General features: G+C 30.3%; 1 protein-coding gene across 2 annotated transcripts; it reads right to left on the reverse strand.

The window, feature by feature from the left end:
* Window positions 1-2,126: 2,126 nt before the first annotated feature.
* Window positions 2,127-21,965, reverse strand: LOC126738563 (carbonic anhydrase 9-like). Of its 2 annotated transcripts, none has more exons than XM_050443952.1 (7): window positions 21,670-21,965; window positions 18,802-18,837; window positions 14,890-15,039; window positions 14,713-14,833; window positions 6,873-6,978; window positions 3,903-4,130; window positions 2,127-3,851 (listed from the first exon to the last, which is right to left on the reverse strand). In XM_050443952.1, exons 1-7 carry the CDS (start codon window positions 21,719-21,721, stop codon window positions 3,636-3,638), a joined length of 909 nt encoding a protein of 302 aa, XP_050299909.1. In that variant the 5' UTR covers window positions 21,722-21,965; the 3' UTR covers window positions 2,127-3,635. The 2 variants fall into 2 exon arrangements, with proteins under 2 accessions (XP_050299909.1, XP_050299908.1); XM_050443951.1 differs by lacking the exon at window positions 21,670-21,965 and adding an exon at window positions 18,894-18,978.
* Window positions 21,966-22,121: the final 156 nt, after the last annotated feature.

Genomic DNA, 22,121 nt, shown 5'->3' on the forward strand with positions numbered 1-22,121 from the left:
AAATCCCTACGAGATAAGGATAAAAGGTCAAATAACGTATAAAATGTGTTTTGTTTTGTCTCGTGGCACTAACAATAAATCAGTTTTAAGGAGGTTCTTAATCGGAGGGGATTAAATGTGAATTACATGTGACACGAGGTAAGCAATCAATAAAATCGGATTTTTTAAACAGTCTTTATTATAAGCGTATTAATATAACAAATAATATTACTTTTTAGTTTAGCTTAAACAATGGCACAATAAATAATGTAGAGACAACTTAAGACCCTTTACTCCAGAAAACCTATTGTCTATTGGGAATATTAGATTTTTTAGAAATAATTAGAGGGTCATGAGAAAAGCTTAAAATACTTAATATCCAACCTAAATATCAAATAATTTTCCAAACACTTCGGACAGTTAGAAAAATTTTGGTCACCTTTCATTTTCACATAAAGTAAAAAAATCCTTTTATTACGTCTAGAAATAATATTTTTTATGTCATAATACTCTGGAAATAAAATAATTCTTCTCAAGGAACCTATAAAATTTCCTCTTTTTCAAGTGCCATATCAAGTCCCCCTAATGTTGACATTTACTTGAGCATGTCTTTCTTGATTCTAGGTCAATTCACGGATGTTCCTTAGCCAGGAAGCTTGTTTTCTTCCCACTCCTTTACAGCTTTCTACCTTTCCCATTATGATCAGTCGTAGAATTCTGTAATGCTCTCCTCTGAAAACAATTCCAAGATATGAGATATTTCCGCAATTAAGTGTATTTAGTAGCATGTGTTGCATCGGTCTTATTAAGTACCATTTCGTTGGTCTGCCTAACTATCCAGAGTATTCTCAGCTTGCGGCTCTGTAATCATTAACAATTAAATATATATCTGTATAATCAAATATAATGTAACTGTAGCGGCTTTAATTACCCAGATGTCTGCACCGTACAGCAACACTGATCATATATAAGATTTAACCCTTTTCAGAACTTAGATGTTTGGTGATGATATTCAAGGTACTTAAACTGGGTAACCCTATATATTTTTCGCATCAATCTGTAGTGCAGCATCAGGGTGTGGTTGTCGACTGAAAATCATAAATTTTGTCTTGCTGACATTTATATTGAATGCCATTTCTTACCCTTCCGGATTTATATAGTTTATAAGATATTGCATACCGTACTGTATTTATATATTTTTCATTTCTTGTTCTTCAGATAAATAGTCTTAAATATTTCGCCTAAATCTATTTAATAATCAAGTAGTGGTGACAGCTGCTCTGTCTGACACCTCGTAAAATTTAGCTTTCTTCTTTTTTGGTTTTAAGTTTTCCGTTTAGTCCTACTGCATAACTTTTCGATTATTCTAACAGTCTATAAGTTTTTTGTGTTGAACTCTGTCGAAGGCTTTTTCATAATCAATGAAACACACAAAAGTGTGCTTGTGCTACTCACACATTTTTGCAGTAGTATATTCAGAGCAAACAGCGCATCTCTAGTTCTCAAAGCAATGCTAAATCCACATTGGATTTCATCCAAATCTGCTTTACATTTGAATCTTATCTTTTCGTAAATAATTTGGAAAAAGACCATTAAGGGGACGCTCATAAGGGTTATTAGTCTTTACTCACTCCATCGTTTTGCGAATTGTTTTTCTTCAATTTTATTGAATACCGATTTCAGCCAATCATTCGGTATATCTCCATTCGTGAATATCGCATTAAACAACAACCAAAACATTGGAATCTTGGTCAAAACAATAATTCAATGTTTTCCTCGTTGATCCATTTGTATGGCTCCGTGGTTTTTTTAGTGTTTGCAGATTTTATTGCCCCACTTTTGAAAATGTATGATCCTCTATATTAACGTGGTTATCAAAGTTGGATTGATTGGGTCTATTATTATTTAATAGCTCATTTATCTACTGGAACCATGCTCAAAGGGTTTCTTTTTCATTTAAGATATTTTTGCCTTCAGTAGACCTTTTTATACATGTTGAAAGTGTCGTGTTTACTCTTCCGGTCTTCCATTTGCTTACACTTTTTCTTCATCCAGTTCTCTTTGGCGATACGAATTTTTTGTTTTATTTCCTTTTGTCTCCTTTTACATTTTTCTGAGTCTCCTTCTATTGTTTTTTAATGCGATTCTAATATTATTGTAGAATTTAACTAATATAACATAGCCAGGGGTAAAAGGTGGTTCCATAAGCCTCATCTATAAATAATTTGCTTACATTTATTAAAGGCAGTGGCAATTATGATAAAGAACTAAAAAAGTTACCCGTATTTGACCAGACTATTCTGTTACTAGGGTTCTACTAACAGAAGGTAGGCGCTTTCACGATGAAATTACTGAATTTATGAAATAAAGGGATCAGTCGAAAAACCGTTAATAGCTTACTGTTTTCATCTAACAGCGCTATTAAAAGAGAAATCGAAGATTATCCGATATGTGCTACTGGCTGTAAAGTGATTGGGTGTATTTAGCAAAGCCGCGCCTAGAGTTTTATTAATTCATCTAGATTTTTTTTACTATTTCTTGTTTTGCAGTTCGCTTGTTGCAGTTATTTTGTAATGCATATAACTTAAAAGGATTTGCCGATAATTGAATTACAGTTTCTGATTTAGAACGAATGTAAAGTTTTTTATTAGCCTGTGCCTGTCTTTCAAATACTTTTAATGAACTGATGCTTTCTTATCAACTAATGATTTCATATGTCCCCAGACCCCAAAAAAGTGGATTTAATTTTGAGCTACCACCATTTCTTCATTGATGTACTACGATTTTAGTTGGACAAACTAAGAGGCCTTGAAAAGAGCGTTGACCTGTATAAACACCCTATAATATCACAAAAAAGCACCAAATGCTTATCTTGGACTGGTAACTTGTAACTAGTGCGGATTTCGGATCTGGAGACGTATCGTAATCAAAAATAGCATAAATGTTTGTTTTTACGATCCTGTGTAGTTAGACCAAATTTTTTAAAGTACATTTTTTCTATGAATATCTTAGCTATCTTTAGATAAAGACCTGTTCTGGTGCGCCAAAAGCTTTGCTTAGAAGCACTTTACATTAGAAACTCAGATAGAGATATTGGACATTCTAGAGGTAGCAATAACCAATCTATATCTAAGCGGCCTTAAAGGCCCTGCAAGCCTTAAAAACCCGCTCAGAAGGTTGGAAAAGTTCGACTATGCGGGATTCCAAGACACACTGAAGTGGAGGGTAGCGGGAAAGCGGATGAGTTTATGAAATTCGATTAGTTCTGTAGTCCACAGAATAAGAATTGAATCTCTTACTAGAAAAATAAGCATTGGGAAAAACAAGTGCATAATCTCTAATTAGATCGGCATAGAGGAATTATAGAGGATCTGATTAAACTAATTATGGGTCACTTGAATCAGGGTAGATCCCTATCTACGCCGGTAATGCCTACCCCGGTAATGCCAAACATCACCAATGCATAGCATTAGCGGGGTAGGTGCAAAGAATAATCTTTGCACCTGAACAATTTTAATCTAGAGAAAAAAGAGGAAGAGTCAAAAATCTGCTGTATAGCTTTTCTCATAATCCTAATGTTTTTTGCAGGGAAACTCTATTCTCAAAACAGAATGAGTAAATTATTCCTAAACAATACTTAATCACAGATTTAAAACTTAAACTACAATTAACTTAAAAAAATAACAAACGATTAGCAAAATAGCTGATACAACTTGAGCTGAGCTACTATTTGAGGGCCTATAGCCTAATATAGGGTTTATAGGGCCACTGTTCCTTAAATATAGGGGTCGGCCATTTAAGGGCTGAATGGACCTGAAATTTTTAGCCAAAGGTGCATTTCCGCTCGTTTTCATTGTAAGAAACGATTCCACCTGAAAGTTTATTATGAATTTAAATTATATATTAATATTTATTATGCTTACTTGATTTCTTGAAATGGGCAAAGTGTCAGTAAATACTGTCCAAATGATTCCCTCGTTGCATCCAGGAGTCGTGAGAGATCCATAGTATCTGAAGAAACCACCTCTATCTCTCGGCATTAACTGTTTGACGTTAATGTTATCCAGTTGCTCAGTTTTACCCACATCATTCTTTATTTTATCTAAGATGTTTATTAGGGGTTGAAAGTCTTCATCATCATCTACAGCATACTTAAAAAGAAAGGTGTATTATTATGGATAAAGACGTTTCATTAAATATAACTTAAGTGTGAAGTATTTTTCTTTGCGGTAGTTATCAAGCAGTATACTTATTATGCTGAGATTACAAAGAATATATAGGTTTCACTTATAGAAATAGAATAGAAAAAATAACTGGTGTTGTGTATCCAGTTGTAAGTAACATGTGGCTTAGTAATTTAGTGAAAAGTTTAAAGTACGGCTTAGCAAAAACCAGAAGAACTGTTCTGAAAAGTTCTGATTTTATTGGTTGATTTTCTTAAGGAAATACATTTATACGAATTGATATTTTGAAGTACTTAATAAAATAAAAAATGCCATCAATCTAAAGAATACTTGCTCTTGTTCTGCATTAAAGCCAAAATCCTTACAGGAACATTTCTTAGTCAATATTCATCCTTGAACCTAGCACCGAATAACTATTTTCTTTTAGCAATAATAAAGTTTCAAGTAGGTTGGGTGGCTAGTACTTCGCTTTAGATGAAAAAAATATTATCAAGAGACCAATTACAGGAACAAATAAAGGCGAAACAGAAGGATGAAAAACAGGAAGTTGGATATGGGGAAATAAAAGCTCTCTTCAAGAAACTGCTTTCAAAAAGCTTTCTTCCAAAGAGCGACAAGGACAAATACGTTTATGTCATCAGAGTGAAGCGGAGAGTAAATTAGGTGAAAAAGACGTGAGGCAGATTGTGGTGGAACAACGTCTTCAGGATAACCTGCACCATACCTACCCCACTATACGTCTGTTTATGAGCAAAGCTTTCTGTCCTCTGGGACACATTTACCTACCACATTTACCTACCGGTGACCACATTTACCTACCGAGGCAAGTTGATGCAATCATTTGCTTACCCTTCTACTCCCCAGAAGATCAACAAACTTTTCTGTGGATTGAGCAGAAGCTATAATGTTATGCTAGGTAAATTTTTCCCATACAACTTTGGATAGTACAAACATCAATTTCAGATATTAGTCCTTGCTCGAATATTTATTCCACAAATTATTCAGGCTCAGAGCTCAACCCATTTTTTTAAAATAAAATTAGAAAAAATGTACTACATCATACATTGCTGAGCTTTGATATTCCTAATGGCATCAGATCCATAGTTCAATACAGAAATATAAAGATCACGGATTAGAAGTTTCAAATCCTTGCAGAAATCAAATTAATGAATTTACTGATTTTCATATAAAATATATTTACTGTATTAGTATTTATTTTTCTGTATTAGTATCAATACTATAAGTAAACAAGACCAGTATATGGAGGTTAAAGTAACTGATAGCATAACTATAGCTCAATATGAAAACTGTCTACTAAAAATTAAAATGCATAACCGAGACATCTCCTAGTGGAACAATAATCTAAAACTAAATATGCGTCTGGGATCAATATAGGATATTTACCAATTACAATAAAGCCAAACGGAAACTTGAAGACTTTTCAAAAGCATAAATGACACTTTTCCAGGACACACAAGCTCCTTTTTAAGGATCAGAAACAAAGGCCAGGGGCTATCAAAAGATCTGAGGGCACCTTCATATGAATCAGAAGGTAAATGTTGAAGATCTGGCTTTTACACAGTTCCTCAGTAGTTTACTAAGCTTACACCTAATGAAAGATTAGCTCGTTAGTGACACTGATATCAAGCTTCAATTACCGCAGAGAGAAGATTTGCATTTTATCAATAGAATTATCTTATCCGATACCCTACTTGGGCTCTTGGGCAAATTAATTCTATCCTTCCTGCAAAAAGAACGGGTTATACCTGGTCGATTTTCAAACATGGCTGGATCTGCCACTGCCATATCTTATAACTCTCTTTAGTAAAGACATGGCATAGATTGAATAAGTAAGTATAAAAAAGATATGAGCGAAACCTTTGAATGAATATCGTAATCAAAATTTTTATTGTCATTATTACCAGATTTCTAAAGGATAAGGAATGATCTACCAAATACTATATATCAGCCCTGGCAAGAGGGACCAACATCTCTGTGATTAGATCAAAGCAATATTGGGAGATCCTACAAGCAAAAATGGTCAAATTGGTCGGAAATTGGCCCACAAAAAAGGGTTTAAATTAGGCCGTCTTAGCCTCTTTAATATTTCTTACGAAAAACTGAATATCATTGACGCTTAATATCAGATTTTATTTATATGGGCTTATTATTTATTTATATGGGCTTATTATGTCCGCGATATTTTCTAGAACACTTAGTTTTAGCACTTTCTTAGTTTTATGAAGAATTCATGCTATTCGATTGCTGGTTACGCCTTTATTGGAATAGTGGTCGTCAGTTTGGATATGACCCCAATTATATTAGCATTTTCTATATGATTAAGTCACAAGAAAAATCCTTCAGTACCTGACTTACAGTAGCAGAAGAGATCAGACATTTCTTAAATAATTTTTTAAACTTATTGATTGTATGGTGGATCTTTTTCCATGAATGCCAACAATAATGTTAGCAGTTTCAGTTAAAACACCAGATCAGCAATTATATTTTATCGATGAGCCGTGTGATATGACCATTCGCACATTTCTTTATGCTGATAAGTATAATAAGTCTTTTTTTAAGGAAAGCTTTAGTACATTTGTGAGCTTGTTAAAGATAAATGTTATTTAAAAGATAATTTGATTGTTTTTTCTATTGATGTTGAAAACTGTGATAGCTAAGACGTATTAATTATAAAAACAAACTACTTACGTTAAAAAGTACACCTAAAACAGCTACTCCATGTAGATGTCCTACAGCTTCAGTAAGATTGCGATATTTTTGCTCAAAATGCACCAAATGGAGCTCCAAAGGAAACCTATTCAGGATATGATAATGATAATAATATAAACAATAATATAAGTAATGATGATAATAATAACAATATTGTTTTTATTAAAAGTTACATTGTGTAAATTATATATGGCGAAGTTCAAGCTCAATTCCTAGCTCAATCATATAAATGAAATTAAGGTAATTACATAAAATTATGAAAATACATTAAATAGTTAGCAATAAGAACTTGATTTCATTGCTTTAAGTCCACAGACTAAAATTGTCTAGCTATTTGTGTACCAAATTTCTTCTCCTAATTTCTCCATATTGTTTGTAATAATGTAAATCAATTAATCTCCAAATTCGGTGAACCGAGATCAGCAATATGGCTGCTATTTTTTTTTTAATAAAGTTGGTGAAAAATATTTTAAATAATTAAACATTTTATTTTATAAGAAATAAACGCAATAGCTGAGACACCTCTTAAATAAAGTAATTTTATGACGAGGAGGTGTTATGAGATATTTATTTCTTGAGTTTAAATCATGAATATCACACCTACATAAAATTTTCTGATAAAAACAATCGGGGCATTTTTTAAAGATAATTATATTGAAGTTGACTTATTGACTTACTTAAAGACTATGAAGTAATCTCCTTTTATTTATATTTAACCAGTTCATTGCGCGTATTTCACTACTCTCACCTCTATCGAATTTTCTCATTTTATTTATAAGTCCTCCCCTACATCAATCGCTTAAAACTTCCCTTAGATCTTTATTAAAAATTAACCTCTGACAAAATGAGGGCCTTGTTTTTATATTGATTAACATATTCATTAAATCTCAATTTAACATCCAAGAGCTTTATCTACATTACTGCATTAAATCAGTTGGCCATTCATATTAAGCCGAATAAATATCTCGAAGGGATTCTTAGACTTCATCCTACCAAAAGAAAATATCATTTACTTGTGTTAACTTTTTAAGCATTGGTCACTTGCATGAGAGTTGAGGTCGTAAGATTCCATATTGACAGAAGGAAGTGAGAAATAAATTTAAGTTTCATCAGCATATAGATGAACTGATGAATATTTAAGATTTTGACATAACTAACTCGTTGCAGGAGAGACTCAAAACAGATGATTTCATCCCGTTAAGCTTCACCGACTGAGTTCGGCCTGTGAAGTATTCTCTTATTAGAGACTGAGTGCTCTCTCCAAAACCTAGAAATTTTAGTATTGTTAGTAATAGATGGGGATTAATTTTTTATCAAAGGCGTTGAAATAATTGACGAGGGCCAAGATTATCAACTCTATAGTATTAGCCGCCTGTAAGATATCGTCTTTTACTTTTAAGAGAGCACTTAAACAGCTCAAATCCTTTCTGAAGTTAGATCGAACAGCAAGTAATCTGGTCTGACTTTCCAAAAGTTTCTTCATTACCTTTGAAATAGTAAGGAGAATGTTAATTGGTCTTTAGACAGTTCGGACGGTTCAAACAACTTTAGGTATAGGAATAATGTATGACGCTTTTTCATGATTCTGGAAAAGTTGACACTTCGATACGAAAGTTAACGAGATGCACTAAAAAGGGAGAATATAGGGATATTACTGGAGCAGCATTGATACGCTAATGTCACCTGTACCAACGTTGACTGAATTTCTTTGGCCAACTGAAACTTGAAGTTTTTAGAGCCCTTCTCTACATTTTGTAGATAAAAGGACAAGATCTCAAGGTGAGGAGTTTCGGAGGAGGCATAGCATTCAGAAAAAACCTGTCTATGATTTTAGACGATTTTTATGATCTAGGCTTTCATTGTGTGTTAAGCTCATGTAGTACCTTCCAGTTATTTTTAGAGTTTTGCAATTGTCTGTAGCTTTCCCAACTAATTTAAGTTTTTTGTCTTTTATATTTAACTAATGGTACTTGATATTATCGGTGACCCAAGGACTTTTTCTTCTTGTTATCCGAGCTGTTTTAAACGCCGCATGTTTACTAAAAAGATTAAGGATACAATCATTAAACAAATCAACTTTAGCATTAATCTACCCCGCATAAAATAGTCAACCAATCATGCAATCAATAATTCTTCATAAGAATTTCCTTGCAAGTCTTTTTAAGGGATGGAAGTTTTTGGAAACCCCAACTCGTAGTTTACATGAAATAAGACAATGGTCTGAAACCTGAAAATTTGAATCAACATTACTATTTACTACAAAATATGCATTAGAGCGTATAATCATATTTAAAAGCAAAGCATTTTCATCAAGGCCAATCTCTGTAGGTTAATTGATAATTTGAGCCAAGGTGTAAATATGAGACGGATAAAGGGACCCTTGCACATGTATAGATTCCATGTTTAATATGCTTACATCAAAGTCTATATATTTCAAAATTTGAAATATATAGACTTTGCTTATATTGAAATTGTCGAGACAAAGATTACTGTTAGGGGGCAAAAGACATCTGCAAATATTACCATCAAACTCAGTCAAAAATTTGTTTATCTTAGTAAAACTCGATGGTCTATAAAACGTCTTAGTTTATCCTAAAAAATCATTAAAAATACATATTAGATCGATTGGTAATTTAAGAAAAATGAAATGCATAATTTTAAAAACTTTCATTTCCTACATAAAAAACATGATTTTGCGATGTAATTTTACGAGGCGTTTGTATACATAAAATAGGCTGCTGTTAGTTCTTAAATAAACACGTGAAATGTAGTTTTATCGAATCATTACTGAGTTTTATGCCAGTTGCCAGTAATAATATTTTAAAGTTAATTTTTATACTATATTATTAGCTTTTTAAATGTATTAATCGTTGGCACTGGCTCAAACAAACAATTGAATCAGGTAAAAAATAAACTAGTCAAAATAAAATAGGGACTATGTTTATGATGTTAAACTAAAAAAAAATATTTTAAAAACTTTTAGATTTTATGAGAGATGTCGCAGGAAAAATATTGAATGTTGATTTTTTATGAAATCCTTAAAAACGATAAATATTTATGAAATAATAAAAAGTAAATAAATTAGGGGCATTGTTCTTCTTTTTTTTATTGAGCCGTTCTTCACTAGACCAAAAGTCACAATAATTATGATTATACTAATAAAATTATAAACTTACAAAAAATTTTTTTCGACCAACTGGCCACCACGATAGATAAGAACACCGATTCAAACTTGCAATATCCACCATTATCCGCATTAATTCGTCATCAAATAATTTAGCCATTACTAATTAACAATTAGATATTTATTACATAATTTAACAATATGATGCCCAAAGATCTACCAGAACTTGATTCTTCAACATAACAACTGGAACCAGAGCTCTAATTCAAAATGATATTTCGAGTGAAAACAGGTCGAAATAAATATCGGAATGCGACTTTGGCTGAACTATGGATATGACCTCGTTGAATCTCGGCTAATCGAAATTTGAATTAAGAAAGTGGTTAAAATTCTCATTTCGAGTTAAAATTATGAAATGGAATTACTCAGATGTAATATTGTTTGTGTTTTGTGGGTAAAAGTGATGTTCAAACTTTTTATCCTCTAAAGTCAAAATACTCATAATAGATATTATTTATTAAACTTAAAAGTTTTTGTTGTGGTTAGACATAAGTATATTTTATAGACGTAACTTATGTTACCAATAAATAAAGTATTATTTTATAAATTAATATTTTTTATTTTACAATGTCTTGCAGGTACTTAGTAAACCTAGTTACAAATATTGCCATAGGGGGAATTAGAAGTTGAAGAGAATAGACGTGTACAACGACTTATTAAAAAAATGCTCTGAGATACGCAAAACCTATTCTCATTAAGAACCAATACTCAATTTAGATTACATCTTGGTTCGAATAATGATGTCGAATAATTATATTTTAAATGTTGACATTTACACTCATATTAAAGTACAAACAGAAAACATATAATTAATATAAAATATAATTCTGGACTAATAGATTATTGTTGAGCGTGTCTAATATCTGTATTAAGTAAAATGTTATTATATTTTTCAAAACAAGTCATCAAATAGTAAACAACTGTGCGAAACGCTTACCTCTTATATTAAATTCTGGCAAAAGATCCAAATAAAACAGGCAACAACTTTCTCTACACTTATTGAAAGTTACTGAGAAATTGAACAGAACCCTTTAAAGCAAATTAAAATAATCTTTTATAAGCTTTTAGTCTAATGGACTTTTCTTATTAGTGTTGTCTTTAGAGAAATAAAGAAAATATTACGTATATATTATACTGAGACCACGGTATATTTAGCTTAAATCGTCTTAAAAAAAAATTCGGTCAATTCTCAATAGACGTGCACTTACACGATAAAAAAATTCAATAGACTATGAAATATAGTTAAATAAAACTTACATCCTAAATTATGATATTTTCAAAAAAATCTCGATAAGGAAAAAATAGAAAAAAAGGCAGTTAATGATAAAAAAAAACGCGTTGTATAGGTCCTGGAATAATAATCGCACTTAGTATACATATGCAAAATGTGGAAAATCGATACGGGAAAGATCGCTAAAGAAAGAAAGAAAAATAAAAAAGGAGGAAATTTAAAGTAGTATTAGTAAATCATATCAAATATAACGTTCAAACTTGGTTGAAAATTTGATTATATTTTTATTTTCATTATTTCTTGGCGAAACCACATGTTATGACATAAATTATGACCTCTGCACTTTAACGGAGTTCAATTAAATTTCTAATTACCTCACTTATGACGTGGCTCTAATCTAGTGTTAAATCTGGACAATTTGATGGCTACTCCAAAACTAGCGTACATCTTTGCATTGTCATGTTACAAACTAAAAGTTGGACCTTCTCCATTACCAAATTGCACCATATAAGGTTGTATATATTCCTCTAAATTCTGAGGAGAACTTAGATTAAACCTACTAAACGCATGTAAGTTAATGTATCCCGTTAAAAAAACGACAATAATGCAGCCGTTTCTAAAATGATCAGTTGCCATTAAATTTCTCCGCCATATCTTCATTTTCGTATACGAGCATCATATCTTAGAGTCATTTGTAAGTAAAACATGTCGCGACTTATCCATATCACAAATTGAATTATTGCGACAAAAGTTTCATCAAGCTCCTGTTAACTGTGTGCTGCAGCTCTAACTTTGGATCACAAACTCGTTTCAGAAAGTTTGTTATTAAAATGTCCTACTCTACTCTTATATACAGAAAATCATTTTAAAGTTGCAACAATTGTCAATACCATTATTGGTACTATAAAACACAAAAGGTCTAATAAATACATTTGTTCGCTTATGATTGGTATTGCAAACTACAACGTCAGCATTGTAATTCATCAATTTTCTTAAATTACTTCCATATGCAAGGCACAACGCGAGGCAATACTGAAATGCCTTTGGTTCAAATGTAGTCAAGATACAGGAATCAACAGGAACTTACACAGCAATGCTAAAGGTTTTACTTGACAAATCTGAAAGGTGACTTTAGTAATATCAAAGCTACTGTAAAAAGAATTCAATTCAGGTGATATCTTGTAAAAAGCTTAGGTCTAAGATTTCTCATGTTTCTTTTTACAAAATAGTGACATAATTTGCAATAATTTGCAATTAACAAAACTTTATAAGCTTTATTAACTCATTATACCCAACTGCCTCTCCTGCTCGGCTGGCTTATTGTTCGCGGATGATTTTAAATTCTTTAAGACTGTTACATCACGTAAAGATGATAAGACTGCGACAGCCTCCAGTTGGATATTGAGAGTATTAGCAATTGGTTCAAAACCCATGGAATGTCTGTAGTAGCATATACAAGAAAAATCAATCCAGTAGATTATAACTATCATACTAGCGGCATTAAATTAAACCGTTCCGTTGAAACCAGAGACTTGGGTGTTGTTTTTAATTCGAATTTCAAGTTTAATAATTATTTTATGTACATTATACGAAAGGCTCTTAAATCTTTGGGTTTTATAATTAGAAACAGGAAGAATTTTGAAATACCAACTATAATAAGATTATATAATGCCTTGATGAGGCCGCACCTGGAATATGCGTCATATATTTGGATGCCTATGACAATAACTCATATTGATCAAATTTAAAAAAGTTCAAAAAAGATTTGCCAGGTATCTTCTATGTTAGAAAGCACAATGAATATCCTTATATGATCTCATATACGAGTATGCTTAAGACTTTAAGGATGGAATATCTTCTGGATAGGAGAAAACAACAAACGGTGATATATTTGTTCTTTATTATAAATAACATTAAATATTATAACTGTGATCTTATAAACTTTATCAAAATAAATGTACCAAAAGTCAATTTAAAGATTTGAAATCCACACAATTTATTTTGTGTTATTTCTGATAGTGTGTCTCCAATGAATAATGAGATGGCAATTACGAACCAGTTCCTTAATCAAGTTCATGTGGATTTATTTAATATGTCTTCTGCAGATCTAAGGCTGACCCTTTAGAATAGATATAGGTATAATATAGATTTATAGATACAGTGGTATCCTATATATTTTTTTATTACAAACCATGTTATATTTTTATTTATTTTAATTTTGTTTTTAGTTGTATTTTGTAGTATTTTAAGGTTTTAATTTAATTTTTGTTACTGCCTTTACATGTAATTACTATCTGCTCAGTGTTTGTAAAGAGAATCATAAATAAATAAATATTATTTAACCTCTTAATTCTCCCAACTTCAAAAAAAATGCTCTTAGATAATATTCTACATATAAAGGTAGATTATTTAGAAATTTCGATGAAATAAACTAGAATAGGATAAGTCATTAATAATTGGTGCGGGGGACAAAGACGAAGATTCCTAAATTATCAAGGTGACATCCAGAATTGAATATATGACACACTAGTTCTCACTCAAACCTGGCTCCATTCTGATATAGCTAATAAAAAACTTCATTTTAATGGATATTTTATCTTTAGATCTAACCAATGAAAAGAGATAAGCCAATATGAACATGAAGGCAATATGTTAAATGCAGTAAAAACTATAATGAATATTGCTAAGTATGTACTTGTCTTTATTACCACTATCAATAAGAAAACTGCTATTAGCTCACCACAGTTACATGCAATACTGTCTACAATCTCCTTTTGTCAGCTATGATGCATCGTATGTCTGTTAAGGAAGTTATTGTTTAATAATAAATATGATAATATTATAAAATACAATCTTGGTGTAAACGTGAACAACTAAGCCTGCTTGTATGTACCAAAAATAGTTAGGAATGCAGATATTATTTTAGCTATAGATATTAATATTATAAAGTTCTTTAAGAAGACAACCGCAAATGATATGGCAAATGACAACCGCAGCCATTTCACTTTGAGATCCTTTCATATTGAAATATTAGATCCATTAGCTCTTACTCGATATTTCATTTACTTTTTTAGATATAGTGTATTACAAATTGAGTAGAACTATTTATTTCATCTATAAAAAATAGTAATATAATAAAAAATACTAATATAAATAAAAATATAATAAAAAATAGTTGACATCATTACTTCCATTTGACCTATTATGTGATTTTTTGACCAACCTATTAAATCCAAATAAATAAAATGCCTTCCTATCGAATTGATATTCATTATAATTTGCATACTTATTATGCGTGTCTTTATATTTTAAATAACAATACAAGTATCTAACTTAAGTCTTAATTTCATTTTGACCAGCTTCTATCTAAACTTTCGGTATTTTACATATCAATTTAAACTTACCTATTACCATTAACAGTATGTTCAGACTGCCAATGAAAATGTAAGTGATCCAACTGATAAGTTCCTGGTAAGCCACCTCCATGCATTTTAGGTGGACTGATATTTTGTAGAGTTAATTGAGCTAAAATGTTTAAGTCTTTTAAAATGTTCAAATTTATTTGTATATAATTCTTGTACCTGAGTGTCCATTGTTTTTCAAAATAGCACTGGTAATTTGCCCATAACCATGCATGGATAAGAAATGGAATTCTCTGGGAATTGCTATGCTTTCTTCTAAGTCTATTGGCGATTGTGCTTCGCCAGTTTGACATATCCCGGGCCAGTGCTCTAAATATAATTAGGCTTTTAAGTATTAATTCAATTGTTATAATATCGTAAGAGATTCTAGCTTTTTTTATGTGATACAAGCCACTAATTAATTAGTATCTCGATCATTTTTATAATTATTGTACTTACTTTTGATACTTATTGTACAGATAAAGAATGATCAGATATCATGAAGTTGTGATTCTAAATATGAAGTTTAGATGGAAACTAAATTTCAAGGAGAGGGAAAAGATGAGACCTCACAAACTAGTAATGCAAGACGCGATAGAGCGAATGCAAATAACAAAAATGACAACCGATTACAGAATACTAATGAAAGGAATCACGAGAGGATTATAAAATGAGAGGATTATAATTTATATTAAATTAATATAAAGAAGGTTTAGAAATAAATATTTTTATTTCTAAACCTTCATTAGATACGTTGAAAAAATTAATCTTAAGTAATTTTTAAATTTTTTCTTCATCTTTTGATCTTAATAAGCAACAACACAGCAGAGGAAACACGATAAGAGTCTATAATTTACCAAATGTAAATGGAACTGATGTATCTATCGTCTGCAAAGAGTTTTTTAACCAAATCTTCTTAACCGATTTCGGACTAGTCCGTTCCAAGACTATATGACTAAAAGATTTCTGATCCATTGCCTCTGATTCTGCTGATGATACATAGGAATGTGAATAAGAATATCTGATTTTGGGATTGAACGCGTATCATCCTTAGTACATTGAAAGACTAGAATTAGTAAACAATAATTTTAGTTGAGTAAACATATTCAATGAATATCTGTTGTCAAGTTTACACACATTTTCAAAAGAGGAAATTTTTAGCTATATATTAACACATATAATAATGTTAATTGGTGTTAGATTTTGGATTAAAAATAAAAAGTAGAAATAGATATATCTTATTCTGAGCGGAAAAATTTGAGTGTTTTTGTAAACTGTTTCAATGGTAAAAACTTGTGCCGTTTATGCCGCACCATGGGAAAAAGGCGATTCAAGCCGATCTTTTTCACAAGTAACTACCGATACTGACATAACTTCATACCAAAGAAGAACCGTCATCATAAACGTAGAATAGAGGATCATGGAAATAAACCTAAATAAAAACTTATAAAGAAATCTATAAAAATTATAAAATATTTGTTTTCCATAAAAATTATTTTTATTATATATGTTTACTCCAATAAAGTACGTTAAAAAAACGCATAAAGAGTTCATAAAGAGTGATATTGTTTATAATTTAAAGCATAATCAATATTTAATATTAAATATTTATTATATATATTTTTTTACGACGTCACTGGTAAAGATTCCTTGTGTCGATGGAATTAACAATGCGATCGAGCGGCGTTGCGATGCTTTTGCCTTTTTCTCCAATATACGTTATCTGCATTCATTTAACTTTGAATATTGACTTCTCATATGTTAATAAAAAAATGCTTCATATTTATAGTAGTATTGTTTTGTGCCTGTCAAAATAAATAACTAATTAATTTTTATGATATAAAGTCATTTTTTGCCATTTCAACTGAAGTATTTGCATCATTGCATCAGAGATGTTGCAAGCAAACAAACTGCCCATAGTTCCACGGCGCTGCTAATTCTAGCCTTTCAATGTTCTAAGGTACCAACAAATTTGTACTAATAAATATTGAATAATTACAAAATTATTGATATTTTGTGCTCCATTGCTAAATACTCCGTTATGAATTACATTTTATGCCATTTGGAATGAGGACATTGAAAAGATCCAAAAGAAATTCTTTAGGGCAGTGGATTAACTTTGCGACTATGTCCGGTAAAAATATGAATACCTATTCTGCATTCGGAGGATTGAATTAACGGCTCTGAATAATCAAGTCCTTAAAACCTCTTATATTTCGGCATTAAAATCGTTTTAAACTCACATTGTGGTAGGATTGGAATTGGATTGGATCTTACCCAGATTGATTATAAATTAATTAAATTTTTGGTATTATTTTTGTAACTTAAAGGATCGATAAAGAATTTCTTGCTCATTTCTCACAATATTTACAGGTTTATGCTTTCACTTGTGAACACCAAGAAGAATGCTTCTATGACACCATCAAAAATCGTTGAAATTAACGAAATCCTTAAAAGTTAATATGACTATGAGGGAGAAAATGTATGTAAATGTCGTACAAAGTGTAACATGTCAATGTTACATTAAATTATTTCAATATCTAACAAAAATGATTCCCGTTATAAAATGGGAAACATATACGTACAAATCAAAAAAGTTAACAATATTTTTGAAAAATCATCTATATATAGTTTTTAAGGTGTTCATTAACTGGAATATACATTTTAGATTATTAAAATAATTATTTTTTTGTTATTTATAAATAAATTGATTCATGGGTCAATTATTTTCATATGTATCACCTTGACTAATATAAAATATGCTTCTCTTTGTATTTTATTATCTTATATTCACAGGAATTTACTTGGTACTCTTATGACATCACTTTTATTGGTTTTATTTTAAATTTTTACCCTGTTCATAAATTTTTTTTCTTAAAAATGAAAATTTAAAATTTCCTTGAACTTAAAAACTTTCGGACAATTCAAGTGACTTCCAATATTCAGGATTACTTTTATTCTATTTTATTCGAATTATCCTTTTTCTTAATTTCCGATGAAATTACATTGATCCTTTGTAAATGAAATACGTTTTGCTTTTCTCTGATCTAATCATAAGCCTTATATTTTTGCCGGACAAAATTTACCAAAAAGGGGTCTCTATTGTATAACCAAAGATAACGCCATGAGAGCATAGAAGAAAAGGGTTAAGAAAATCCCAAAACTTTTATATACATGGACTTTTAACAAAGATAAGAAACTTCAGAAACGGGTATATCACATATCAACTACAAATGGGGAAATGGATATCACTTAGACAGAACTTGTACGGGCCACAACAAGCATTAAAAATAAAAAGATGGCAGGACCAAATAATAGTACACATAGAGATTTTACAAACACTGAAAGAAGATAAACCTAGCCCCTGCTATTAAGCTTGCTGAATTGTATTTACAAGACTGGAGTAATCCCTAACGACTTGCTCAAATCAACATTTAATGCAATTCCCAAGAAGAAAACGGCAAATATTGCAAAGAGAGAACAGTTAGTTAAATAGGTCACGTACCAAAGTTGTTCTTGAAAAACATTCGCTCAAGAATATATACCAAATATAAATTATATAAATCCAGATGGACGTGTAATCGGATAATAGTCGACTTGTACTAGAATCAGACAGTTGACATTAAAATGAACATATTCTTATTATGAGAGGAGTTGGACAGATGTTGTGGGATTTCTGTATTTTCATTTAATTTGTAGGAAGAAATTATAGAGAGGCTGTAAAAGAAAGTCTCGTATTGGGAAAACATGCCTTGATTTACAAGACCTATGTTAAAGTTTTTTTTGCATTTGTCTGCTAATATATTATCCAAATTTGATAATTTGGAGACTTGGAAAAAAATATAATTTTACTGTATTTTAATTAAATAATGTTTTTTCAAAAATTTCTATTATTTATAACAAGAAATTAAGTTAAAATCAACAAAATAAAATATTATGATGACCGCTGATCAAAATAGCACCATATGAAAAATAATATCCACTTGAATCAGGATGTTTTTATTTTATTTAATGAGCCACTTGTATCTTATGATGCTTATAATGCGTGGGGTTAAATCTCTTTTGCAAGTTTATATAATAAGAATAACTTACTTTCATTATTGTAGCTCCAGTGGTCAGCAAAAACACCTGAAACATAAATAAATTAATTTTTGAAAAAAAAATCTTTTAATACGATTTATAACCTAAATTAAGAAAAACAATATAAGATATTAATAATATTTTAAATGAATCAAAAATCATTTTTTAATATAACAATACTAGCAAATCAAGTTGCAAGGTCTGTCTATATTGTGACAGTACAATGTATGTCAAGATGGTAATGGTTGTGATAAGATATAATGATTCCCATCTTTTGCTTGAGTAATTTTCTTGATAAAAAATCCATTAAGTTTGATCGAGGTTATAGAATACTTTAATCTGCAAATAATTAAATTATGACGAATAAAATACTGGTGATATTTGTAGATACATATGAGTATTATTCCAAACAATATATTGAAGGATTACTATTTATGGGGCCATCTGAAGGCTCTTGCTTATAAAACTCCTGTTCTAGATGTGAATGACTTGAGGAATCGGATAATTGTCAATTGCAATATCATAAGGGATACTCCAGGTATTTTTGAGCGTGTCAGATACTCAATGACAAATCGTTTGCAGTCGTGTATTTTATCAGAAGGTGGGCATTTTGCTCATTTACTTTAAGGTCGAAATTGTTTATCGAATTAATTGGTTTTTATTTCATGTTGTCATCCATGGATAATTTTTAGAATGAGTTAAAGATACTTTCAATTTTTTTTTTCGAAAAGAAAGCCAGATATGAAGATGATATAAGATACAAAAAAGTTGTATTTTTAGTTGCTTAAATACAAAAATAAATAAAAAGCTGCAAAACAATTATTGGCCTTGTATTTTTCTCAACAATAAACATGTAGTGCCCACTGACACGCCACTGGACCTAATAATTTCAATCTAGTGACAGCTAAATAAGCGTCTTATAACTTACCAAATTTAATAACTAATAAAAACTTAACAAGTAACTGCACCAAATTTCAACCAAATCGGTTTAAGGATCGTTATTGTATTTTTAAAATACCGTTATTTTTTGAACCTTCATCGCCCTGTATCTCAGAAACAAAGCAACTCCCGACATACGTTCATAGGAACTTTTTTTCATAAAACGACCTACCGATTCACCCTGTATAGTTTCGTACCGTAGTTAGGAAACACCCTGTATATTAAAAAAAAAACATATCAAGCAATATGGAAATGGAAAATCTACTGAAGATGCGATTCTTGATTTAACGACTAATAGATATTAAGGCTTAGATAAAAAACAGTAATATTTGTGTGTTTTTATAGACCTTACTAAACCTTTCGACACGGTATGTCATGATAAACTTACTAAGAAAAGTTATTTATACAATAGACGGTAGTTTGTTATAGATGATACAAGTTGAAAGTTGGGATCTCTGCTTTTTACCTGAAAAGAATTTATCTGTTATATTTAAATGATTTTAAGTTAACCCTTAAACAAATAAAAATTTTGTAACGATTTCTTCAGCTTGCAAGCAATCTGCCCAACTTTCGTTTTTCTTTAATATCACCGACAACGTAATTATTTTTCAAACTGACTCAATTAAATACATATAATGGGAATAATAATCGGCCAACATTTGAGGTGCGATGAACAAATAAATCATATAATTTCAAAAATTAAGATTTAATTACACGGTTTTCCTACCTTCAATCTTACCTTAAATAAGTCATTAAACAATTCTTTACTGGATTTTAAAAATAATCTTTAATAGGAATAAAACCTTTCTCAGCGTTCTTTCATACAAGAAGTTTCTTTCATACTTTCTTTCAAAGAAGCAAATGTTTTTGATGTAAGGCAACTTAATTTTTTATAAATAATTGTATTGGTAAATTCAATTTCCCTACATACATAAAACAAATACTTAATTTAGAAATAACTGTATGATGGTGCCGGCTAATCAAAAGAGGATAAATAATTCCTTGCTCACAAATGTTATAATTTTTGAGTATAACCCGTATTCAGCGTAATAAATATATTAATATCGATAATTTAAACGTCAATAATTTTACTACAAATCCTAACCTTTCTATTCTTCTACTTCTTTCTATTTATATTCTTAACGCTTTATTTTAAAATCTTTTTGGCACATTTTTTAAAATAAAATAATGTTTACTTTATTAATATTTATTATAATATAAACTTCTTGTTAATTGCAATTAACAAAAGAATAACAAAAAGAATAATAGAGGTAAACAATATTTCCTACAATTTCTCTTGGTCACTTGTATTAACCAATTTTTTCTCAAAATTTTATGTAAAAATCCTTTCATTGAAGACTTTTTTCACTTTAAATTTTTTAATATTATTTTCAGGACTTTTATCCAAGTATTTAATATATTAAAATTATGTTTATAAGCATTCAAATTTGTAACTTCTTTGACACCGTAACATTAAAAAAGCAAATGAACAAAAAGGCCCTAAAAATTTACTGTTTAAACTTATTTAGACTTAATTTTTTCAAATGATTTCATTTTAAGACGTTCGTTAAGCATTGCCCTTCATCACAACCTTTTTATTTTTTTTTAATAATTATTTAAAAGATTTATTCACTATTCAATATATGCGATGAATTGATATGGTGTTATGTTGTTTTAATGTATTTATGGTAATTTCGAAATCAATACGTTTTTTAAAGGCATTAAATAAAAAAAAAAATAAAAAATTGCAAAAATTAAAGGTGAAAAAAAAAACGCGATTTTAGTATTGCTTAAAATTTCAATACTCGCTTCATTTAAAACACATTAACCTTATTACATGCACCTAAATATACACATGCATGCGTTCATTGTTACCAAAAAAATCTTGCATTTACGTACATAAGTGCCAAAATAATTTTTTTTTTGAAAAATCGAACTCACCTGCTGCAAAACACCAACACAAAATAACATACGATGACCGCATTAATGACATTTTAATTTAATTTTACTTAAACTGATATGTAACATACGCTAAAAGGGTTTTGCGACTGTTTAATGCAATTAAGCGTTGTGTCCTTCTCCTACCGTGTGTTACTCAATATTTGGCCCACGTGCAATTTATAAATTTATTTATTGACCATCCCTCCCTGATGCCAATTCTATATCGAGTCCGACCAATGGAGACGCGACCTGACTGATTTTTTTAAATTTCGTCTTTGTCAAATGGGCTTTATAAGGTCACGCCGTTGTTGCTATTAAATTTGTTATTGCGAATGATACAAGAGCAGATTTTATGTTATTAGAGGCTCTCTCTATACCAGCTTAACAATGAGGGTCACTTTACTTTATTGTTTTGATTTTTATAAGTGGAAACGTGATAGTATAGGCTTATG

This window comes from Anthonomus grandis, chromosome 7 (assembly GCF_022605725.1).
Source record: "Anthonomus grandis grandis chromosome 7, icAntGran1.3, whole genome shotgun sequence".
Classification (NCBI taxonomy): Eukaryota; Metazoa; Arthropoda; class Insecta; order Coleoptera; family Curculionidae; genus Anthonomus; species Anthonomus grandis.